Consider the following 20,401-nt stretch of genomic DNA (forward strand, 5'->3'; position numbering starts at 1 on the left):
AAGAAAAAAGGAACACCGCTGTTGTATCGAACATCTGTAACCTTTTATATGGATATTTTTTCAATAAAATTCTCAGGAATAAGACAAAAGTCAAATAAAACTTCAATAGAAGAAAATATCAGAAAATATCAGAATTCAATAGAAGAAAATAAACGCTATAAAGTTGAAGTCTTGACATTTTGAGAATGACAAACGATTATTCATCGATGGAATAAGAACGGATATTACATACCGCCAATCTTTCAATCTTTCAATAATCTTTCAATTCAAACTGTTCGAAACAACATTTGTAGAACATTCACTGCAAGCAGATTTACTAGTTTAGTCAAGAGAAATATCTTCTGTTTTTCCACGTATTCATTCCCCGGTTTCTGAAGGTATCTGATTCTTGCTAAAAAAATTTTGGGATGTCTCCTAACGATAGTATTTGTAACATAAAATGCGGCAGAAACATGTGACCTTAGAATGCGTTTTTCATTTTCATTTATATTTTTCCATTCATTTCTCCTCCGTGTTTTCTCTTTTCATTTCTTAAAGCAGTTTTCCGTCCTTCTTCTTGCATTTGATTACAGCAGCTTCAAAGTTTTAATCGTAGGAAAATCCTTTTTCATGGAGACGTCAAAGGAAGGTAAGGATTCCAATAGAGCCGCTGGAGATGCAGTGGAAAGTGAACGACAGTTCACTTTCCACTGCATCTCCAAAGCCGTACTTCTTTCGAAAAAGTTAGAGAGCCAATTTAACGAGTGTCTTCTCCTGCACGATCATAATTACAAACCGCCATCACCAAACAAAGAGGAGAACGCTTGGCGACAACTCTGTAAGGATCTATCGCGTCTTTTGAGGCGGAAATCCTGCAGTTGTTGCTATTCGTTGGCGCTTGTTTGCTCCACCACGTAAATAATGGGAACAAATTGAGCTTTGTTGAGTCGCACCAAATCCATACCAACCGTTGTGGGTAGGAAGAGCGTACAAGTAGCCAACAATGTGTCTAGACGCGACTGTTTGCAGAAGATGCAAGAACAGCTAGAATACTCAGCAACTTCGATGGATCTGTGTAATCTGTGCATCTTAAAAAGCAGTTGTCAAAGCGCGTCAGATCATTGTAGAAGTTCCCAAAAGGCGTGGATTTGGAGGTCTTCGAAGAACAGGGACAGCTGGAGATTAACGGAAAATGCTAGCTGTAACAGCCGCAGACCTAGCGATACCACGTCATTACATACATACATGCTACAATAGTATAAGCATTGGGCTTAGATGATCCTTAGTTACTTTTAAGGCCAGGTTGTAATCGCTAAAATAACCTCTAAATAACACTCGTATGTAGCAAACTGTGCTCTAAACACGATCTCAAAAAACTGCCGGTGAAATGTTCTTCTCAGTGATTTTGCAAAAATCTAGATTCCGGCGGGGATCGAACTATTCATCGTCTGTAACTACTGTCAATGAGTGGAATTGTGTGTAGAATGTAGAAAATAATGAGAAAATGCTTTTAGAATATGATCTGCGTTGGTATCAGTTGTTTTTCCATTTTGCAAAAATGGAGAAGTTCCGGCATGGATCGAACTCTCATCTGTTCATTTCCACTGCCGATGAGTAAAATTGTTTGTAAATAATAGGAAATAGTGTGAAAATTGTTTTAAAATGTGCTCTCCTTCATTTCCAGCTGTATATTTTTGTTTTTGCAAAAGTAAAAGTAATGGGACCCGCGGGGATCGAACTTCTGATCATCTCTTTATCAACGTCAAACAGTACAATTGTGTTGCCGAATACACATTGAGAGCTCACTCATATTTTCAAATTATATGTCTACATATGTACTGACTCACTTCTAATTCTTGCAGTAGCATCTACCTCGTACTAATCCGAGCAAATATACCTGGAGAATATTTTTGGTGAGTAGCCAATGTGGTATGGGTCACGGCCTACCGGTAGCACCTTCGACAATCAAACTGCCTTGTAGTTAGTCTTTCTTTATTATCTTGACAAGTCTTTTAATCTTCTCGCCTAATGATAATCATTTATTGGATCTATTTATACACTAATTGCAGTATTTACAGATGTATCACGATATTTCCGCCCTTTCTCCTGAGGAGAGCGTTATACGTTTTAATGAGATACGTGTTATACGTTTTAATGAGATTAACTCCGAACCAAGGCCTTCAGCCGAGTGGCTGGCAAAGAAGAAAAAGTTGAGAGATGCATGGATCACTTCTTCACCTACGACGACAACGACGGAAGATGCACTCTCATTCTCGGATCAATCCTATACACTGCTTATCGCAGTACTCGGATCGTTATGATTTGTTTTGATTATGCTCCTCGCGCTACTGGTAAGGGTTTTTTCATTGCGAACACTTTTTCCAGTCTATTTATAAGCTTTTTGAAATTCAATGTTTTTTGCTATTAACATTATTTCTGTTCAGACTTGTGCTGTGAGACGAAGAGGGCAAAGAAATCGTGACCGTGAACTTCAGAACTTCAGCAACATGTGGAGCTAATCGAGCAGTCTCTCCGTTCGATGTCCTTACTGCTCAAAATCGAAGATTAGAAGCATTTGTTAGATTTATTAGATACGTTAAATCCAATAAACATCTTCCTCTTCTTCTCACTGCACTGTTCCACATCTCCATTCAAACTACCCCGAACACACATTATTACAGAAATTCTACATAAAATCAAACACAATATTCTAAAAGTGTCTAGATCAGTGCATCGGGAGGATGAATGTTCTTCTACCTCGATTATTATTCTTGATCTTCTTCCACTTAGCACACGTTACGCGGCATCTTGAACATATAATTAACATGACCATATCATTTTTAGTTATTACTTATTCTATTAATATCGCTGTATTACAATATATATTTTATTTTACTTGTAGCATTACTCTTTTAGAAAACATTTTATTATTTATTTATTACATCGTATTATTTTAATTCATCTATTAGGCGTTTTTTTTTTCAAACTCTTTTTATTATATCCAATTTTTGATTGCTATGGAGGCAGCTATACTAGTAGGAACGAGATGAGGGGGTCGGTTTTGGGAGGGTCTGTGAGGGGGTGGGGGGGTTCGTTTTTAGGAGGTATTTTCTCCAACTACACGCTTGACCCTGGTTCCAACTGCTGCCTCTACCGCGCTGTTTCGAGCGCGTACGCAAATGCACCGCAATTACACTCGTGATTCATGTCGTTTTGATTCGACTATATCGACTCTTCAAGTCTGCTCATGAAGCAGGCTCGTAGACACATTATTAGAGAACATAGACGGAAGTATGCCGAGGCTTCCAAACACGAGAACGTTTGAACTACTACGTGAAGTACCGCCGAACACATCCTCTCTCGTAAGCGTTATTGCTACGTCCAAAAGTGGTAGCCACTCGTTAATCTGTGATTTTCTCCAGTGATGCAAGACGAATGGATTGACACCTAAGCTCATTTCGAATAAGAAAAATTGGTACTATTTGCGATCTTCCTGAGAATTCACTAGACAAAACTTCTTCCAGACTTCCAGAAATCCCCTTTTTTCTAGGTGCCCTGTGTATCCCGAATAATGGTTCTCGTTCAGCAGCATTACACACTGTTACGTATACAGCTTTACTACCACTTTAACACTTTACGTTTGCTGCAGATGTTGTTGCGTTATGGGAACTAAAAAGTTGGAGAAACGGACTCTTAAGTTGGTTCATTATCATATACCCGACCCCAAATTCGTTCAACCAGTTGGGTACAACACGCCCTTGACTGGAAAAGTGCAAATAGAAAAGGGGATTCCTTCTAGACAGATGATAAGCGCACGTTGTATCTGCTGCTCGTTGTGATCGTTGTGGAAATAAACTAACACCGTTACTTTTATACCTCGACCTTGAATCAATTATACTGCCTGGCCTCCGTAGCCCACAGGAATTACGTGAGCGGATGCGCTCGTGGTGGGACCCTCGCTAACTCTAATCGGACTGCAGAGATGGGTGACACTTCTAGCGCAACTACTTACGCAATTGCACCAGGCTTCAGGTGGTTTTGCTGGCTACGATTTCCTGACTACCAATAGTTTACCGTCGATTAGTTCTAACAATTGACTTTTCTTTGTTAAACTGATGTGTGTAGCTCTTGCATGTCAGACCATTCCACGTGGTTCATATCATTGCTGTGCAACTTATTGTTTTGCGTATTGATCCAGTTTTCGTAGTCGTTCCGCTTGTTTGTAGATGGATCCTCTCGACATCGCTGCTGCAGAAAAGTCATCTGCTCGGAGAAATGATGCTGAGAAATCAGTTCCTGAGAAGATTTACAAAGTGGTGACGAAAGATATGGAAGTGTGCGAGGTTTCCGCTTCGGTGATCAGCATGTCCAAGCTAATCACTACGATGCTCGAGGTAAGCAGAAGAGCATCCTACCACGTGTTCTTAACAGAGGCGCGACCTAAGAAGTTTCTAAGAAGTTCATTAGGATTGGTTGGAATTCCTATCGTCTTCACTAAAAAAGCAGAATAAGTTTGAAATTCTCTGGAATTTGTAGGAAGGTGGAGTGAAAAGTGATAACAACAGCAGAATTCTAGGAACTGTGCTACTCAGAAGTGAGCGAACTTCTTTCCGTGTTTCTCAAAACACGACTCTTTTGCGAAATTTATAGTCCAAAATATCCATATGTGACAGATCTGCTCGAAAATTAGATTAAGAATACAAAAAGATTACCAACATTTCACGAATACGTATTGACCAAAAATTATAGTAGACTTTGAGACCTCTGTGTTTTATTTACTTTTGCTGCGCTTTTCTTTTCCGAATAATATTTCTTTAAGGATTTGAATCTTCAAGATGATGACGCTCCGATTCCTGTTCCGAACGTAACATCTGCAATTTTAAAGAAGGTTTGTGCAACAGTGTATTTTAATGAGTTGGTTCGAGTTCGAGATTCTTTGAATTAATAGTCACACAACGCTGCGAGCTGCCTGTCGGTGTGTCTGCCAAGAACTGTTATGCTCGAAATCATCTTAGGAATCAGTTACCTTTCAAAACTAATGGTTATGTCCACTTCTATCGCCTCAGTACAACATCGGTTTAGTGAGTTCATGCAAGCACAGTATAGAAGGCTGGTAAAGGGTTAACTAGGATAAATGCTGCCTGCTAACTGCGCAAGAGGGCAATGGATTATTGGGATCTAAACACTGCACGCAACAACTGTCTATGGAAGAAGTGGAGAGTGAATGATTGCTGGATACGCACTTTAGTCCATTTTACATTGACATTTGATTCATCACAAGTCCCTTACTATGAACTCAGACAAGGGCTGCAACGCGCACCAGTATCCAAACAGTATATACAGGATTAAGTGTGCGGCTTTGATGAATACCTATGGGAATGCACCTACGCGTTCGACAAGAACTCAGACGTTGTATGAGGTTTATGAATGCGCATGCAACCTCAAGATGACTTATGGGAGCTTACCGATGTGTCAAGGTTTTTATCCTCCCAGACGATGAATGAATGATGATGAAGAAAGTGATGAAGGGCTTGGTTGAGACTGTGGGCGTGGGTGGGTTATGCAGCCACAGCGGAACTCCTTACTGACTCCGCTACACCGGCACACACAGTATATATTACATTTGTATTACTACTACAAGCATATATTGCCTCAGTCAGTAGAATACTTCAAACTGAATTTCTTTTTCTACAGGTGGTGTATTGGTGTGAAAAACATAAGCCTGTTTCTGAGAAGACCGCATCAATGAAGAAGAACGACGAAGAACTGCAAGACCCCTCAGAGATCAAAAAGTGGCGTAGCGAATACTTCAAAGTAGATCATGCAGTGTTGTTCGAAATAATTATGGTGAGTGGGGAGGATTTAGTGCTGATAATTACAATCATTTATTTTGTTTCCTAGGCTGCCAACTACCTGGACATCCCTGGATTGCTCGAAGACAGTTGCGAAGTGGTCGCTAGCATGATGAGGGTAACAAAGTTGTTATCTCCAGTTAAGTAATCGTGAACGTTACAGTACTACTATAGGGCAAGACTGCAGAAGAGATCCGGCTGATTTTCAACATCGCTAATGACTTAACACCTGAGGAAGAGGAAAAAATCAGAAAGGAGGGCAATTTGCCTGAAGAGTAGACTCTTGCCTTACTCTGTGCGATTCCATGCATTTATTTCTTGTACGATTATATCTGTAAGTAGCAATGTTGTTAAGGTGTGGTAGAGTCAAAACGACATGAAGTACGATGCAGTTGCGTAAGCGGCTGCGCTCGAAGTGGTGGAGCGTAGCGATGAGGATCGAGGGAGGACCTTACCAGCACCATTATTCATTGCAGTTCGCAGTTCGTAATGGTCCCACCTCGATTCCAACCGCTTTCCCCACCGCGCCGCTTCGAGCGCAGCCGCTAACGCAACTGCACCGTGCTTCACGTCGTTTTGACCTTACTACTGTTGAAAAGAGCATCAACGTCATTGGAATGTAGTGAGCCGTTAGAAATGAACCATATTAGCGTCTCCGTTGGATTGTTTTGGAGTATTTTAGATTTGCACCTGAGGCACAACAGTAGTGTGTAGAAGAAAAGGTTAGTAACGAGAGATATATGTATGTTTGTTCGTCTGTTAGTGTTGAAAGGAAAGCACTGTAAATTTACATGTCGTGAAGCAAAATAGACCGAGTTTTGCTGATTATACAGCTTGGGGTGTGCTTAGGGGATTGATTTGATTCTACTGCCAAGTGTATTAATTTTAATGGTTGTAAAGTCTGTTTTTATCTGAGCGAGGTGAAACTTTAGCGTATCGAGCCTATTGAGATGTTCACATATCATTGAAAGTATGTTTTACATTAAAAACTTAGTTGTTTTGTAGGTTCTTCTCTAGAGTTGTCCAGTTTTTATAAAGTCCACTAGAACCCTGGTTATAGGGATTCTCCTTCATTACGAAAACGGTAACAACTCTAGAATATAGTGACACTTCTGAGCAGTGCTATAGTAAATAAGATGTTCATCAGAACGTGCTCTATCCAGTGAGATAGGTCCAATCGTTTTAGGAACAGCAATGAGTGGTGAATTGAAACGTAGCCAATAAAAAGAGTTCAGAACAAGGGAAAGATATTTACTGCTATTCACTTCTTTACAATCATGTCGAATAAATTACAATGAATTGCTGGCATGAAGTCGCGTGAGAATCATATGAGAATACTTCTCCAACACTTAATACATAGAGCAGATGAACTTGGAAATAGCCACGATGTTAAGGTCAAAGCAGTGACGGTTCCTGGAAACTGTTGGTACTGATACTGGAAAACAGTGATGATGGTCAAGGATTTCTTAAGATTTCGAGTAAAAATCCAAGCGAAAAAAGATGCTGATACGAAAGCCCACTAAAATTATGATGGGACGGGTGAGCATCAAATCTATAAGAGCAACTTACTCGACCCCTTTTACGCCAGTCGGAAAACTCGTTCTAGAACATGCATTACAAATACTGGTTGTATTTTACTTACCAGTTAAGGCAAAAAGGTGAAGTAGAGCCTTTCCGCCTTAACTGGTAAGTAAAATCCTTCGGTCCTTTCTGCTTTTTTGTAAATACGCTATTGTTGATCAACGCTGGTGTAACTTTACGTCTAGTATCGACTTAAAGATCATGTGTATAGACAGCGAGTTTGAGGTAGGTGATCTCACGTAGGTGCTCGTTGATCACTATTCAAGCTTAAATATGACCTTAAAGAGTGCGATCCAACTCGACTAACGTTAAGAAAACGAAGGAAATGCTGTGGTGCTTGAAAAATTAGACAAGTGCTAGAACGATTTAAAGAGACAAAGGTAGATCACAGTAATCATTCCCGTCGGATCTTCCGATCACCTCTACTTGAATCATAGTTAGAGCGGTCGTCCCATGACCTTCGCTGCCCACGTCGATCGTTGTTGCGCCAGTGATCCCCTCCGCGACCTCTTCCACCTCTCCAGCCTCCCCTTCCATGGTTTGAACCTCCGCGATACTGGTAACCTCTGGGAAGGTTAACATTTGTATCCGAAGAAAATAACCAAGTTAGGAATCAAAAAGACACTTCTGCTTAGTTATATATAACTTACCTCTCGTAGTTTCTTTTTTGTCGCGAATGGAAAGGATACATACAAATCACCGGGTCAAATCCTTCACAAATCCTAGCAAATGACTCATTGGCCTGAAATACAGCACTACGCTATGGTTCAGCAATCTCCTACATACAGAACTCGTTCGGGAACCCATCCTCACCATAGAATAACGATCAGAAAACATATCCTCCAAAGTTAATCCAGACGCTGCAGTAGTGCAATGGCTGTTAGAGGCATTGCCCTCAAGATCGCATTCTTCCTTATTCAATGGTTTGGTCACTTCGTCCTTGTTCATCATCAACGCCTAAAAACTTACTTACTCAAATTAAACTGTTAATGAATCACAGCAAGACGCAAAAGTGAGGACCATACGGAGAACAGAACAGAAGAAATATTTTAGGGAAAAGTACCGGTAAAATAACCACCTCAACTACTGCTAATGAACATAACTTCTAAATGTAATGATAACTCCTATAAAAGCCCTCAGAATGCAAAAACTATGGAATATGCTACACAGACGAATCTTTAGAAGTAGCATACGCAGTGCACACCCAGCACAATTTCGCTATACAGTAAACCTATCGACGTTTGCTCAAAAAAAATCATCGCTTTCTAGTGCAGTTCTTTTCTCTTACTGGAGTTATCCTTCTACTGATAAAGAGCTTCCTCGTTTCGCTAGGTGATCAACAGGGTTTCTTGGTCTATGTGGATTTTTCTCTCTTTCAAGCATTCTCTGGCTCTTAAACGCGTAGAAACTCGAGACAAATATTTAAGATTTTTTTGTGCCGTTTCACAGTCAGACTGGAGCACTGTAGTGGTTGCCAACACTACAGTGATTTGATGTCGACTTGGAACGATCGCAACTCAGATAGCACATGGTTTCACATTATTATGGCACCGGTGTGTGTTGCCGAAGGGACGCCGTTCTCTGGCGTTTCTAGGGAATTTAATGGTGACCGGCTTGATGATAAACTTGATGGTTATTCCCAGGATCCGCCAGAAACATCAGAGAGCCTTGTCGATCGCCACCGAATTCCTCGGAATGTCGGGAAATCCACATAGCTATTCACATAGCCGCACACTACTGCTAGCCTTGTCAGCTGATTCTACTATAGTTGCTTTTGCGCACCTTCGGTGGAAGGAGCGGGAGTGGAAAAGCCTAACGGTAGAACAGTGCAACTGGATCAGCGTAGAGGCGATCGCTGCTGCATGCGCACACATGGATACACCTACTAACTTCGTTTCCTCCTCAGCGTTCGTTCCTCCTTATTCCCTTCTGATTTCTCTGTCAAACATCAAAGTTTTTGATCGACTACATGTGTTTGCCGTAATAAATCACTGACGTATAATTCGCTGTAGTTCAATGGTATAGTTGCTCGAAATGACATGAAGTTCGTTGCAGTTACGGGTGCGCTCGAAGCAGTGCGGTGGACCGTAGCGATTAAGATCGAGGCGGGTGGAGGACCCTTGGTAGCACTAGCACCACTCATCGCTGCAGTTCACTATGGACTCACCTCGATCTCAATCGGTAGCCTCTCGGCGATGCTTCGAGCGCAGCCGCCTACGCAGCTGCATCCAGCTTCATGTCGTTTTGTGGTTGGACTGTATTAGTAAGACATAGCTTGCAATCTGTTCTTTCCGTGATTTCCCGAATAGCTTCTCAAAGCCGCATGGTCGATACCTACTAGTTCAACCGGGTGGGCGCAACGCAACTGATGCAACGCACTACTTTATGGTCTATAGAATCTCTCCTTTATTTTGCTTCACCCAGGGCTGCACCGCGCTTATCATGTTGATCGCATGCGTCACCGACTATACATTTGTTCGTCTGTAAACATCTCTGTATATGTTTGCGGTTATGTCCTTCTTATAGCTCTTTTCATCCCTCATGCAGATAGATTCATTTGGGGAAAGTGTCGTTGGGAGGGGGGAGGGGGGCATGTAAACTTAAGTTACTAGGAGAAAAAAGTAAGCTAGAGCTTCGGGAAGTAAGGGCGCCGCTGAGTGGCCCCCACAGCGACATTTCCCCCATACATTTTGGTGTTTACTAGTATTTATCATCGTAGGTCATAAATTGTCCTAGTTGAATGAAAACAAGGTCCATTAGAGGTTGAATAATGAAAAATATGGGAAAGTTTCGCACGGATTTGTTTGTGTGGGGAGGCAGTTAACAATATACTGGCTGATAATGTCATCGAACCACTATTTTGTCTAGAATATTTCGATCAAACTCTGATTCCAAGGTCACTTGAAATGTTGTTCACGCTTATGTTCTTTTTGTATCGTAGAACATTTGGCTGCCCTTATTTAGTGTACGTATCTTCCAACAGTTTTTCTAAGAATCTTTTCAGGATTTTGCCCAGTGAGGTTCATATTTTGAACACGAAACTCGTAAGGTTTCCCGCTGTCGCTTCACCCAGTTGCAAAAAAGAGGGGTATGTATTTACCGTCTGTTTATCTGTTTAGATTTAATATGTACTTAAATCAAACTTAAGCATACGCGCAGAAAGCTTGCGCTTGTTTTAGTATTAATTCTACAGTATATAATACTGTCTCAGGTCGCACGTTCGTTAGGAAAAGTATCTTTCCTTTAGTTACGCTTTTTGCTAGAGGTTTACAAGACTCAGACGTTAGTTTTCTTTAAACTTCTCTGGTTTTGGTGCAGAAAATTATGCTGTTAAAATTGTCATAGGAATGTGGGATAAATTCAAAATGAAAAGTTTCAGTAATGTTCTCCGTACTGTTTCAAAATATTTTTTCACAAGTGTGCAACAAATGGACTACGATACAAAAATGATAAAAAAAAATGCCCTTGCAGTTTTCACTCCTATGAAGCTTAGAGGCGGACTCGAGAGAGGGTCCCATCGTGCCGAGCTCATGCGCTTCCTCAGGTCGCCGTTTGGTAGTTCAAAAAACGAATCAGGTAATTCAAACCCCGACGGCGACCTATGGAAATAGAGTTTGAAGGATTTTCTTAGAAAGTTTAGGGTTTTGTTGGTGAAACGGCTTAGTTTTTTTTTGTTCGTGTTCGTGTCGTGTTAGTTCTATTGCAAGAAGTCATTTCATTTTCAGTCAAAACTTTCAATTATTCAATTTTCAATTGTTTTTATCCGTATGAAACTCAGGCTCGTGGTTTTATTGTGGATTTTACACAATGTTTTATTGGCAACCTTGTTATTGCAACGCGATAAACAGATGTATTTATAACATAGTCTTTCTATATTTTTGTACATAGAAAGTTAATTATTTGTAAAGTTCCTTTACTTTTCTATTCGTAGTCTTCGTTTTCAGAAATTCCTGACGATGGGACTTTTCTCGCACCTGGTGACCATGTGCGTTGGTGTGTACGGCGGTGCATTTCTTGCACAAAACTATGAAGTGAGCTAACATCGAATCTGACTCCAGTTTTTCATCTACTCTGGAGTCTTTGCAGATAGGAAAGGTCCCATCGTTATCAGAGTTGGCGAAACAATTTGAAGGATATCTTCAAAACTACGCAAAGGATTTAAAAAAGGACAAATAACACCTGCTTTAATCACATGTGAGAAGCGAGTATTGTGTAGATATATTCGGTTAGATATTTCTTTAATGAATGTTAGAGTGTTTAGAATAGAGGTGCATCAAATTATATTTGCTTCTTTCACTACTGTTCCATGTTTTTATTTTGAGTGAGCCTCTATTAACAAAGTAACTTTCCGAAGTTGGTATCTTGTTTTCTTCGTAAATAAAAAGGTTCTTTTTTAAATTATGCCCAATGTTCTTGAAAATCTGAGATGGAATGAATTGACTCCGTCTTTTCTGAGACCGTGGCAACTTAGGACTCAATGGGAAAATGTAATGTTGTCAGATCAAAACGGCCTGAAGCTCGGTGTAGTTGCTACATGCTCGGTGCGGAAGCGGCGCGATTGAGTTGGTGGTTACGAGCGACTTATACTGCTGAGATGAGTGAAGCTAACGACAGTCCTTTTTCGATCACCGGTAGCTTCATGGGGCCTCTTGGAGGCCGGCCACTTATGCAATTGTTGTGAGCTTCAGGTCGTTTTGACTCAACTATGTTGAAAAGTAGTACCAAGTTGAGGCTTTTGAAGTACTGTGTCCAGAGACCCTAATTCCTTAAAGGTTAATAGGAATAGCCAGGGGAAAAGCACCATGATCTGAAGGATTTCTACCAAACTAAGAGCAAATCCAGATGGGACTGGCGCGAATTCTTAGGTCTACTAAGGGGGTTCTAAACGACATCGTTATGATAATTAGCAGCATCACTACAGAGTGAGCATAATTCAAAAATTTATCATCATGTCATCATATTTGCATAGGTGGCCTAACTGTGTTCACAGGAATAGAAAAAAGATCATTCACATTTTACACATAATACCCATACTTAGTGCAGTCCAATCAGGTCGTCATCATAAAGCAAAACATTCACTCGGACTGCGGCAATGAGGTTCATACGAGGGTCCCCTCTCGATCCCAACCACTACGATCCATCGCGGCGGTACGAGCACAACGGCTCACGCAGCTGCACCGAGCTTTAAAGGCAGCATACAACGAATCTGAGGTGGTGCGGATTTCAGTTGGAGTATTCGTATATGGGATCGTAGATTATGGAGAGAGAGGGTGATTCCGTGCATTTCTTCCTAATAAAAAACGGCACCGAAGATGCGGCACGTGCACATGGCTGGCGCGCTCCAGCCGAACTCCTTGGAGAAAATAGCGCGCCGGAACGTCCGAAGCCATATATTCTGGGTAGTTTTTTTTTTACGGCAATTAGAAAGAAATGGACGGGATCACTCCTTCCTTCATAATCTACGACCCCGTATACAAATACTCCATCTGAAATCCGTACCACCCCAGATTCGTGGTATGCTGCCTTTAAAAGGATCACCCCACGAATCTGGAGTGGTGCGAGTTTCAGGTTAGTTATGCCTGTACGTGATCGTAGATTATGGGGAGGAGGGTGAGTGTGTAACTAACTCTTGAAAAATAGAAGTTCGGAGCCGTTTCCTTGGGTCATGCTCGTTGGCAGCTTTTTGACCTGATTATTACATCTAAGACGGTAAGCATATAGAGTTATTCCGTACATTTTCAATAAAATCTGCTTCTAAAGGACGTATGCTAAAATTTCATGTGTCTTATCAAACCACTCCAATACGCGAGACACGTTTATATCGAGTACAGACATAAATTAATACAACGTTTTCACATCACTTATTTCCCTCATCCCTCGGCTTCTCATCGTCCTTCTGAAACAGTCACTTTTTTAAGCGCAGTATACATAGGCAGGAGAAATTATTCGAAATTATACCTTTTCACCACCTGGTAAATCGTCTATGATTTGCTGCAGGAGTTCTGGATTATTGATCAACTCATCAAGGTTATCCTAAAAAAAGTACAATTCAGTCATTTTTGTGAAGAAAGACTACAAACACCTACCACTTGCGCTGTACTGACGTCCATTGTTTCTTCAGTCGGTTGTGGTTGAGCAGGCTGAGCAGCAGGAGCTTAAATATGACAGTTCTCGGTAAACTCTGAGGTGATTACTACAGCAGAATAGGTTTGATCTATTTTCGGAACTATGGACTTCTTCTCTATTCTACAAAGAAGGTATACAGTTATGAAAGAAAACTGTGATATAGGATTCTACGATAAAAACAAATTTGAAGTACTTTCTAAACAGGCTGGAGTTGATCATATAGTTTTGATATGTTCCTAAGCGTAATACAGAGAAAAGAACAAGAGAGCGCAAGTCTCGAAATGATAGATCTTTTTCTGGAATATATATATATATATATATATATATATATATATATATATATATAAGTTGAGCATGAGAAAAATGAAAGCGCGTAAAACTAGAGACAGCCTTTCACACTTGTAGCAATAGTTGGACATTGGTTAGGATATTTTATTAGTTAGGAATATTTTATTATTTTATCTTATTAGTTAAGGATATTTCATTCTTTGAAGATGCAATATTTCAGTAGTAGATAACTTTGGGATTTTCTTCGAATTGATCATGATGGTATGCAAACTGAATAAGTTAACCCAACTATCACCAGAACGAACGAGTTACCTCTTTCAACTCATTGAGCTAAACACTACAGTATGTGCCAATAATTGGTGCGCAAGTACTGCAACTTAATATCAGTAAGATAGTAGTAAACATAATACTGAAGCCAGGCACTTTCAGAGGGAACACAATAGTCAAGTAACTTCATGAATGTATGGTTATCGATGCTCATTTCCTCCATTTTTTCTCAAGCATAACTTTCTAGGAATCCGAATAGAGGTGACTAAATTAGCAGATTTTGGCAGCAGTTGCTAATTCAATGAAGAGGCCCAGTGGATTTAGGTGGGTGAAATTCACGAACTGACCGAGTGAATTCGTGTTCCGCGCAGTGCACATGAACAAAATAAGCATTGTTCAGTGCATGACTAATTTCCTTTGACGTGCCAACGTGAAAACTTAACACGGGCACCATCTGCATTTGAGAAATTATGGAAGTCGCCTCATGATGTAACTATTAGTTATTATAAAACACTGATAAGATAGAGGAGCAAGCGACAATCTGACAAACACTATACAAAAATACCAGGGACAGAATCCTGCATCGACATTCTAAGAGCCCATTCAAGCTGTTGTTCCTCAGTCATTTCGCCCATCTCCATGTCCATTACATCGACATTCTAAGACTGTACGGATTCGAAAAAATGAAATGGGTATCAACTTCCAATGTACCTGTGCCGTATCGGAGCCTCCAGATACCTCAGCTTGCCCGCCATTTGCGGCAGCGGCTGCAGCCGCTTCAGCTGCTTGCCGCGCACGCTCTTCCTCCATAGAAACGCGTAAAGCCTAAGTAATTAGTCATGTATTCAGCTGAACAACCAAAACTAATTTAGCGTTACAGGAAATGCAGAAAACAGGCACCAACAAGAGCAAGATCAGGATCATCTTCCGGATCAACTCCAAACTCGAAACCACCACCAGCTCCAACAACAGGAGCGTTGCCACCATCCTCTCCGCGACAAACTGCTGATGAGATTAAAGCTTCGGTTAAGATCGATCCTGCTGGCACCACAAGAAGATTTGAACCACTGCCTTCTCTTAAAAACTTCAGAATTCATGCGGTCACAGCACGCTATGCAACAAACATTTCGAAATTGCTGACAAATATATGCTTCAAGAAGGAACACAAATCCTAATTCATCCGTTGTACTTACTTGCCATTCAGAGTATCAACAAACTGTCCCATGATCTGGCTGTTTTCCGAATCAGCTTCTCCAAAGCAAATGACATCGCACTGCACCTTTTCCTTCTTAAGCTTCTTTGCGATCTTCGTCAGCTAAGGTAAAACAAAACAATACTAAGAATTCTAATCTTTCCATTTGAATCAACGAAAAAAGTTCTGACAGGCACCTCAGCGGAGTCAAGGTTGTCGATGGGGCTACCGATGAACATCACAATCCGCATTTTATGGTTCCTATTCTGGCGATGTTTTAGAGCCAGATGTGCGATCTTGATAGCAGACATGAAGTTGCATTGACCCTAAAATGGATAGCAAGCGTCTCCAGGACAAATTACCCGCATTACAAAAAGATAATACTTTCGCGGGGCATTTTTACAAATTAATAAGAAGATGTGGCACATCTTTGAAAAAAAACGACAAGAAATGTTACTGAAAATGTTGGTCCTCCTTGAGCTATTTCGAGTAGATACTCTTTAGAAAATTTGTTCCGTAATTTTCTAAAGAGTATCAGAGGCCGGAAATTGAGAAACTTAAAGGAATACCTGAGGCTCCAGTTGATGCAATTTCATGAATAAGCGACCACTTTCTTGCGTCATGGTTGACAGCACTTGCACTTGGCTAGAATGTAAAAATAAACTGAGTAGCAAGGAAATTCGGGCGGAGTTTTGAGAGACCCACTTTGCCATAGAAAGAAGTCCAACTGCATTTTCTGGATTTGCTCGTAATTTGCACTGCAAAATGAGATTGGCAGCATCTTGCTGACACTGAAGTCGAGTCGGCACAAAGTCACCATTGCGCATCCATTCAGAATTGTCCACACTGATAATTATATCGCTAAGTCTTATATTCAATTTCTTAAAATCCAATTGTTATTTAGTTTCTCTCTTAAAATAACTTACCAAATCATAGTACTTTCTTGCACCATATTTACAAGATTAAGCACCAGAAGGGTTAAAGAAAAACTCTACCAGTGGAGCTGAAACAGACATTAACTCCCAGCGAGCATTCTCTATCTTAATGAAGTAACAGAAATGATGAAACAATATCACGCATCAATCAGACAAGAAGCTAGTTTTTTTTTTCAAACAATCAACAACAATATATAGGGACAATATGTACAAGAGAAAAAATCTCAGAACTATCTAAAAAATTTACTAGCTCCTAAGTCAATAATATGATGCGGCTTTCATAACTACCGCAATTTTCGCCTCATAAAATCAACTACTGGGAAATGTTCGTCTATTTCAGGTGTGGTACTGTAATGAGGTTGTTCTTCCTTAATACCAAATCGGGCTAGTTGTGCTGCCGTTGGAGTGCGATTGCTCTCTGGGACCAGTATCTAAAATTGGCGAAATGCTAAGATATGCAATGGAAAGGCGATATGATTGCAATAATTACATTAACATTCTTTCTACTCCATTACCAAATACCAAAACAGCATGAACTGAAACGAAATCGAGTGGACAAACAAAAATTGCACACCTGTTTTGACTCGTCTGCTGAAATGTGTGTAATCCTCCCTAGCATTGGAACGATGTACTGTTTCGAGACCTGAAACAAGCATGAATGTCACTTACTCTTAAAAAAGAAAAAGTCGGCTGAAAAGGTGGGCGCTCTGAGGAACTTCTTCAGGAGAAAGTACTTCTAAAAGCACTACTCACGCAAAATTTTCCAACTTCCGCATCTTTTGTAATGATATCATCTAACAGAAGAGAGAAAACCGGAAAGAGAACAGAGTCAAAAGGCACCATATATCAAGTAATGCGCCTTCCACAATTGTACATTCACAATCATTGGCTGGACTTTCCATGGAAGTTATATGAGGTCACAAACATCGCGTAGAGCCAGTAATTTGCTAGAATCCAAATAACGGAGCGAATGTTTCCCTAACGATACTATTGCAAAGTATATATAATAGGGTCAAAATGACTTGAAGTACGGTGCAGCAACGCAAGCGGCTGCGCTCGAAGCGGTGCGGTGGAGCGCAACGGTTAGGATCGCAAAAGGACCAATGTTAGCATTATTCATCGCAGCATTTCGTGATGGTCCTACGTCGATTCCAACCACCATTTGTGCGCTCGAATCGGCGCAGTGTCCGCTAAAAACTGGCGCTGGAAAATGCAACAGGAAAAGGACGAAGAAAAATCAACAGATTTTCTTTCAAAGCAAAGATGACGTTTTCTAAATGAACTGCTTTCTATATCAACTAATGAATCCACCGCACCGTTTCCAGCGCGTACTCAAATGCTCTGCAACTATACTCGTGATTCATGTCGTTTTGACCCTACTATATCTTAGCAATGAAGCAACGTAAACCATGACACATCTTTCTTAGAAGTTATCTTCATTTTTTTCCATTGTCATGGAATTTGAATGCAGCCCAAAATTGATCTTTTGTATTTCTTTTCAGCATGCAAATCTCAACAATCGAGCAACACCACAACAGTAGAAGAAAGATAACAACCCTTGTAATAGCAATTTGAACCGCGTTACACTCAAATATTAGTTTGTGATAACTAATGAGTATTAAAGAGGGAAAAGGAAATAGAAACTTCAAAAAACACACCACTACGTAGAATCGAATCAACCGAGCTTCAATTTCGAAGTTGGGGCCGCTGATAGGTTCATCTCCAAGAAATATTGCATCATCCAGCATACCTACGCCCTAAAAAATGGTTTACCATTCAAAATATCAGTTTTACCTTTAGTTGTCAAATGAAACCTACCGTTTGCCTTAGTGAAGTTTTTATGATGTTTTTATCTATAGTCCATTTGTTTTCCATGCTAACCTTAATTGGGACTACCAATGCCTGTAGATCTCGACCGATACAAATATATTCATAAGGAATTCGCACTCGCTTTGATAGTTCATCTGCCATCTTCTGCAAATTCAGATACTGCTATTTCTACCAACCATTAGTATCAGAATAAAGAAATCGAAGAAACAGTGATGTTACCTCCTTGACTTTTGCATAGTACTCCAGATCGAAGGGAGATGCATACACTGCTTTTCTTGTGAGAAGTAGATCAGATCGGGCTAGCCTTCTATCCACATTAACTACATCGAATTGGTGCCCCACTCCTTTAAAAGTACCATTACTTCGTACGCTTATTATACTCTTTCTACTTTTACTTCTGCGGGTAACAACTGAAAAATCCACTTTGTTTTCAGAACTTCATTATTTGCTTAACTCATTCAGTGGATGAAAAAGAACGACAAACTTGTTTGCAAAGCAGGCGGGACAATACTCACAACCGGGGGTATAACGTGTTAAAAAGGCAGCAAACTCTACACTAATTGTTTTACATAAATGAAAGGAAAGATTGTTTGTAAAGCAGAAGTAGACGGTGAAAGATTGTTATGGTGAAAGAATATCTCAATCTCCGGCAGTATCGCACATGTCTGCGTCTTGGTAAGGGAAGGATATCACACGACAACACTTCCACTTAGCCATATACTTGGTGAAATTTGTCCGCCTCTACAATTACTTAAAAGCATCACCCTACGAATCTGAGGTGGTGCAGATTTCAGGTGGAGTATTCGTATACGGGATGGGAGACTATGGAGAGGGGGGTGATTCTGTTCATTACTTCCTGATTGCCTTAAAAAACGGCCCGGAAAGTGCGGCGCCGCACAAGACTGGCGCGCTCCAGTCTAACTCCCTGTAGAAAATAGTGCGCGAGAACGCCTGAAGCCGTATCTTCCGGGCCGTTTTTTTACGGCAATTAGGAAGAAATGGACGGAATCACCCCCCTCTCCATAGTCTCCCATCCCTTATACGAATACCCCACCTGAAATCCGTACCACTTCAGATTCGTGGAGTGATGCCTTTAATGGAGCGTGTTACACAGGCAACAGTCACTCGTTTTCTGTATTGCTCCCAAACATTAAAGTAGAAAAAGTTCGAATATAAAGGATAAAATGCAAAAAGTTTGCCGTTACTCAATCTGCTTGCGATGCGCCACAAAGTTCACTTGAATTCAGAATAGTTTGAAGTGTAACGTGTAAATGGCCTATACAATGAATCGCGAGGGCTAGCCGATGTGTCAAGTCAGTGTTTTTTTTTCTCGCAGACAACTCTGGCACCAATTTATCGACCCCGGAGGGATAAAAGGCTTCGTTGGTTCTACAGCGGACTAGAAGCTCCGATAGATGTGGACGGAGCGGAACCTTTTACTGCGCTACACCCGTCAAGTTCAGTTCATATTCGAACTTAGCCCTGTTTTTCAAGTTCGAATAAGAACTGAATGGTTGTGCAAAAAATTGCGATGCGATTGGTTACCAACCATGAAAACGCAAATATGCAACATAGTTTCTTTCGTTCAGCTTCTTTCCAATAGGAGGGTACAAGAACACAAGTCTATGACCACAAACCTTCTATATCTTGCAGTAAAATGACCTTCAGTGGTCCAGCGGGCTTCAGTGTTTCGTAGTCTACCGTCTCAAGTTTCATAAGGTTAGGTAACTCCTCCGGATTGCGTTGCACCTTCCCAGGAGGTGTAGGCTCCGGCGCGAACACCCTTCTCAGGATCCATGTGTTCTGAAAAAATAATAAAATCACAAACTCAAGAACATACATGGAGATTCTTCTTTTAGAATAATTTACTGGATCTCTACCCTGACTGCTTGAAGAGGTTTTGTGGCTGCAGATCCTATCCGTAGCGTCAGGACAGTTTGTCCCAACATGGGACCTGAATATGGATAATTTATCGAGCCATACTAGAAAACTATCGAACTAGACTTAAAGACAAAATACAACACCTAAAAATTTGAGAGAAATTGAAATGAAAGCGATTGAAGCAATAGGATGACAATTTCTAAAGGACTCTATGCAGCTTAGCGCTCGGATTCCCACTGGAAGTACCGTAACGCCGGCTCTCCCGCCCCGTTCTCGGGAGTGCTCGACCTTTTGACGGCAGTTTCTTTCCTTTGGAGGTAGAAGTCTATGATTTTGGAGATTTGCTTGTTGTTTACGGGAGTGAAGGCGGTGAAATGGAATGTCTGATTTAAGGAAGTCATTTCCTTAGCTCTGTCTCCTTTTTACAAAGGATTCTTAGTTTCTAAGGACTTTCGTCTTGCCGTTGTTCC

At 40.7% G+C, this 20,401-nt stretch overlaps 6 protein-coding genes across 8 annotated transcripts; 3 read left to right on the forward strand and 3 right to left on the reverse strand.

The window, feature by feature from the left end:
- Window positions 1–2,057: 2,057 nt before the first annotated feature.
- RB195_007071 (uncharacterized protein) lies at window positions 2,058–2,300 on the forward strand (the record flags this gene model as incomplete). The annotated part of the gene is made up of 1 exon (XM_064180501.1): window positions 2,058–2,300. One exon carries the CDS (start codon window positions 2,058–2,060, stop codon window positions 2,298–2,300), a length of 243 nt encoding a protein of 80 aa, XP_064037366.1.
- Window positions 2,301–4,205: 1,905 nt separating this feature from the next.
- Window positions 4,206–6,110, forward strand: RB195_007072 (uncharacterized protein; the record flags this gene model as incomplete). Its single annotated transcript, XM_064180502.1, has 5 exons — window positions 4,206–4,373; window positions 4,799–4,867; window positions 5,674–5,826; window positions 5,881–5,949; window positions 6,006–6,110. The coding sequence occupies 5 exons, from the start codon at window positions 4,206–4,208 to the stop codon at window positions 6,108–6,110; spliced, it is 564 nt and encodes a 187-aa protein (XP_064037367.1).
- Window positions 6,111–7,806: 1,696 nt separating this feature from the next.
- RB195_007073 (uncharacterized protein) lies at window positions 7,807–8,363 on the reverse strand (the record flags this gene model as incomplete). Its single annotated transcript, XM_013437201.2, has 3 exons — window positions 7,807–7,978; window positions 8,063–8,154; window positions 8,226–8,363. The coding sequence occupies 3 exons, from the start codon at window positions 8,361–8,363 to the stop codon at window positions 7,807–7,809; spliced, it is 402 nt and encodes a 133-aa protein (XP_013292655.2).
- Window positions 8,364–9,451: 1,088 nt separating this feature from the next.
- RB195_007074 (uncharacterized protein) lies at window positions 9,452–11,588 on the forward strand (the record flags this gene model as incomplete). The annotated part of the gene is made up of 4 exons (XM_013437202.2): window positions 9,452–9,661; window positions 10,462–10,500; window positions 11,357–11,443; window positions 11,499–11,588. The coding sequence occupies 4 exons, from the start codon at window positions 9,452–9,454 to the stop codon at window positions 11,586–11,588; spliced, it is 426 nt and encodes a 141-aa protein (XP_013292656.2).
- Window positions 11,589–13,269: 1,681 nt separating this feature from the next.
- RB195_007075 (uncharacterized protein) lies at window positions 13,270–16,237 on the reverse strand (the record flags this gene model as incomplete). Of its 2 annotated transcripts, none has more annotated exons than XM_064180503.1 (11): window positions 13,270–13,308; window positions 13,371–13,445; window positions 13,499–13,566; window positions 14,659–14,752; window positions 14,805–14,918; window positions 14,998–15,169; window positions 15,287–15,408; window positions 15,483–15,611; window positions 15,855–15,930; window positions 15,991–16,131; window positions 16,212–16,237. In XM_064180503.1, the coding sequence occupies 11 exons, from the start codon at window positions 16,235–16,237 to the stop codon at window positions 13,270–13,272; spliced, it is 1,056 nt and encodes a 351-aa protein (XP_064037368.1). The 2 variants fall into 2 exon arrangements, with proteins under 2 accessions (XP_064037368.1, XP_064037369.1); XM_064180504.1 differs by having other exon boundaries at window positions 16,212–16,219.
- A 267-nt stretch (window positions 16,238–16,504) lies between these two features.
- Window positions 16,505–19,999, reverse strand: RB195_007076 (uncharacterized protein; the record flags this gene model as incomplete). 2 transcript variants are annotated; one of them, XM_064180505.1, is made up of 7 exons in its annotated part: window positions 16,505–16,651; window positions 16,795–16,863; window positions 17,879–17,977; window positions 18,102–18,194; window positions 18,270–18,394; window positions 19,688–19,853; window positions 19,931–19,999. In XM_064180505.1, 7 exons carry the CDS (start codon window positions 19,997–19,999, stop codon window positions 16,505–16,507), a joined length of 768 nt encoding a protein of 255 aa, XP_064037370.1. The 2 variants fall into 2 exon arrangements, with proteins under 2 accessions (XP_064037370.1, XP_064037371.1); XM_064180506.1 differs by having other exon boundaries at window positions 18,039–18,194.
- Between the last annotated feature and the right edge of the window lie 402 nt (window positions 20,000–20,401).

This window comes from Necator americanus, chromosome I (assembly GCF_031761385.1).
Source record: "Necator americanus strain Aroian chromosome I, whole genome shotgun sequence".
In the NCBI taxonomy this organism is placed as follows: domain Eukaryota; kingdom Metazoa; phylum Nematoda; class Chromadorea; order Rhabditida; family Ancylostomatidae; genus Necator; species Necator americanus.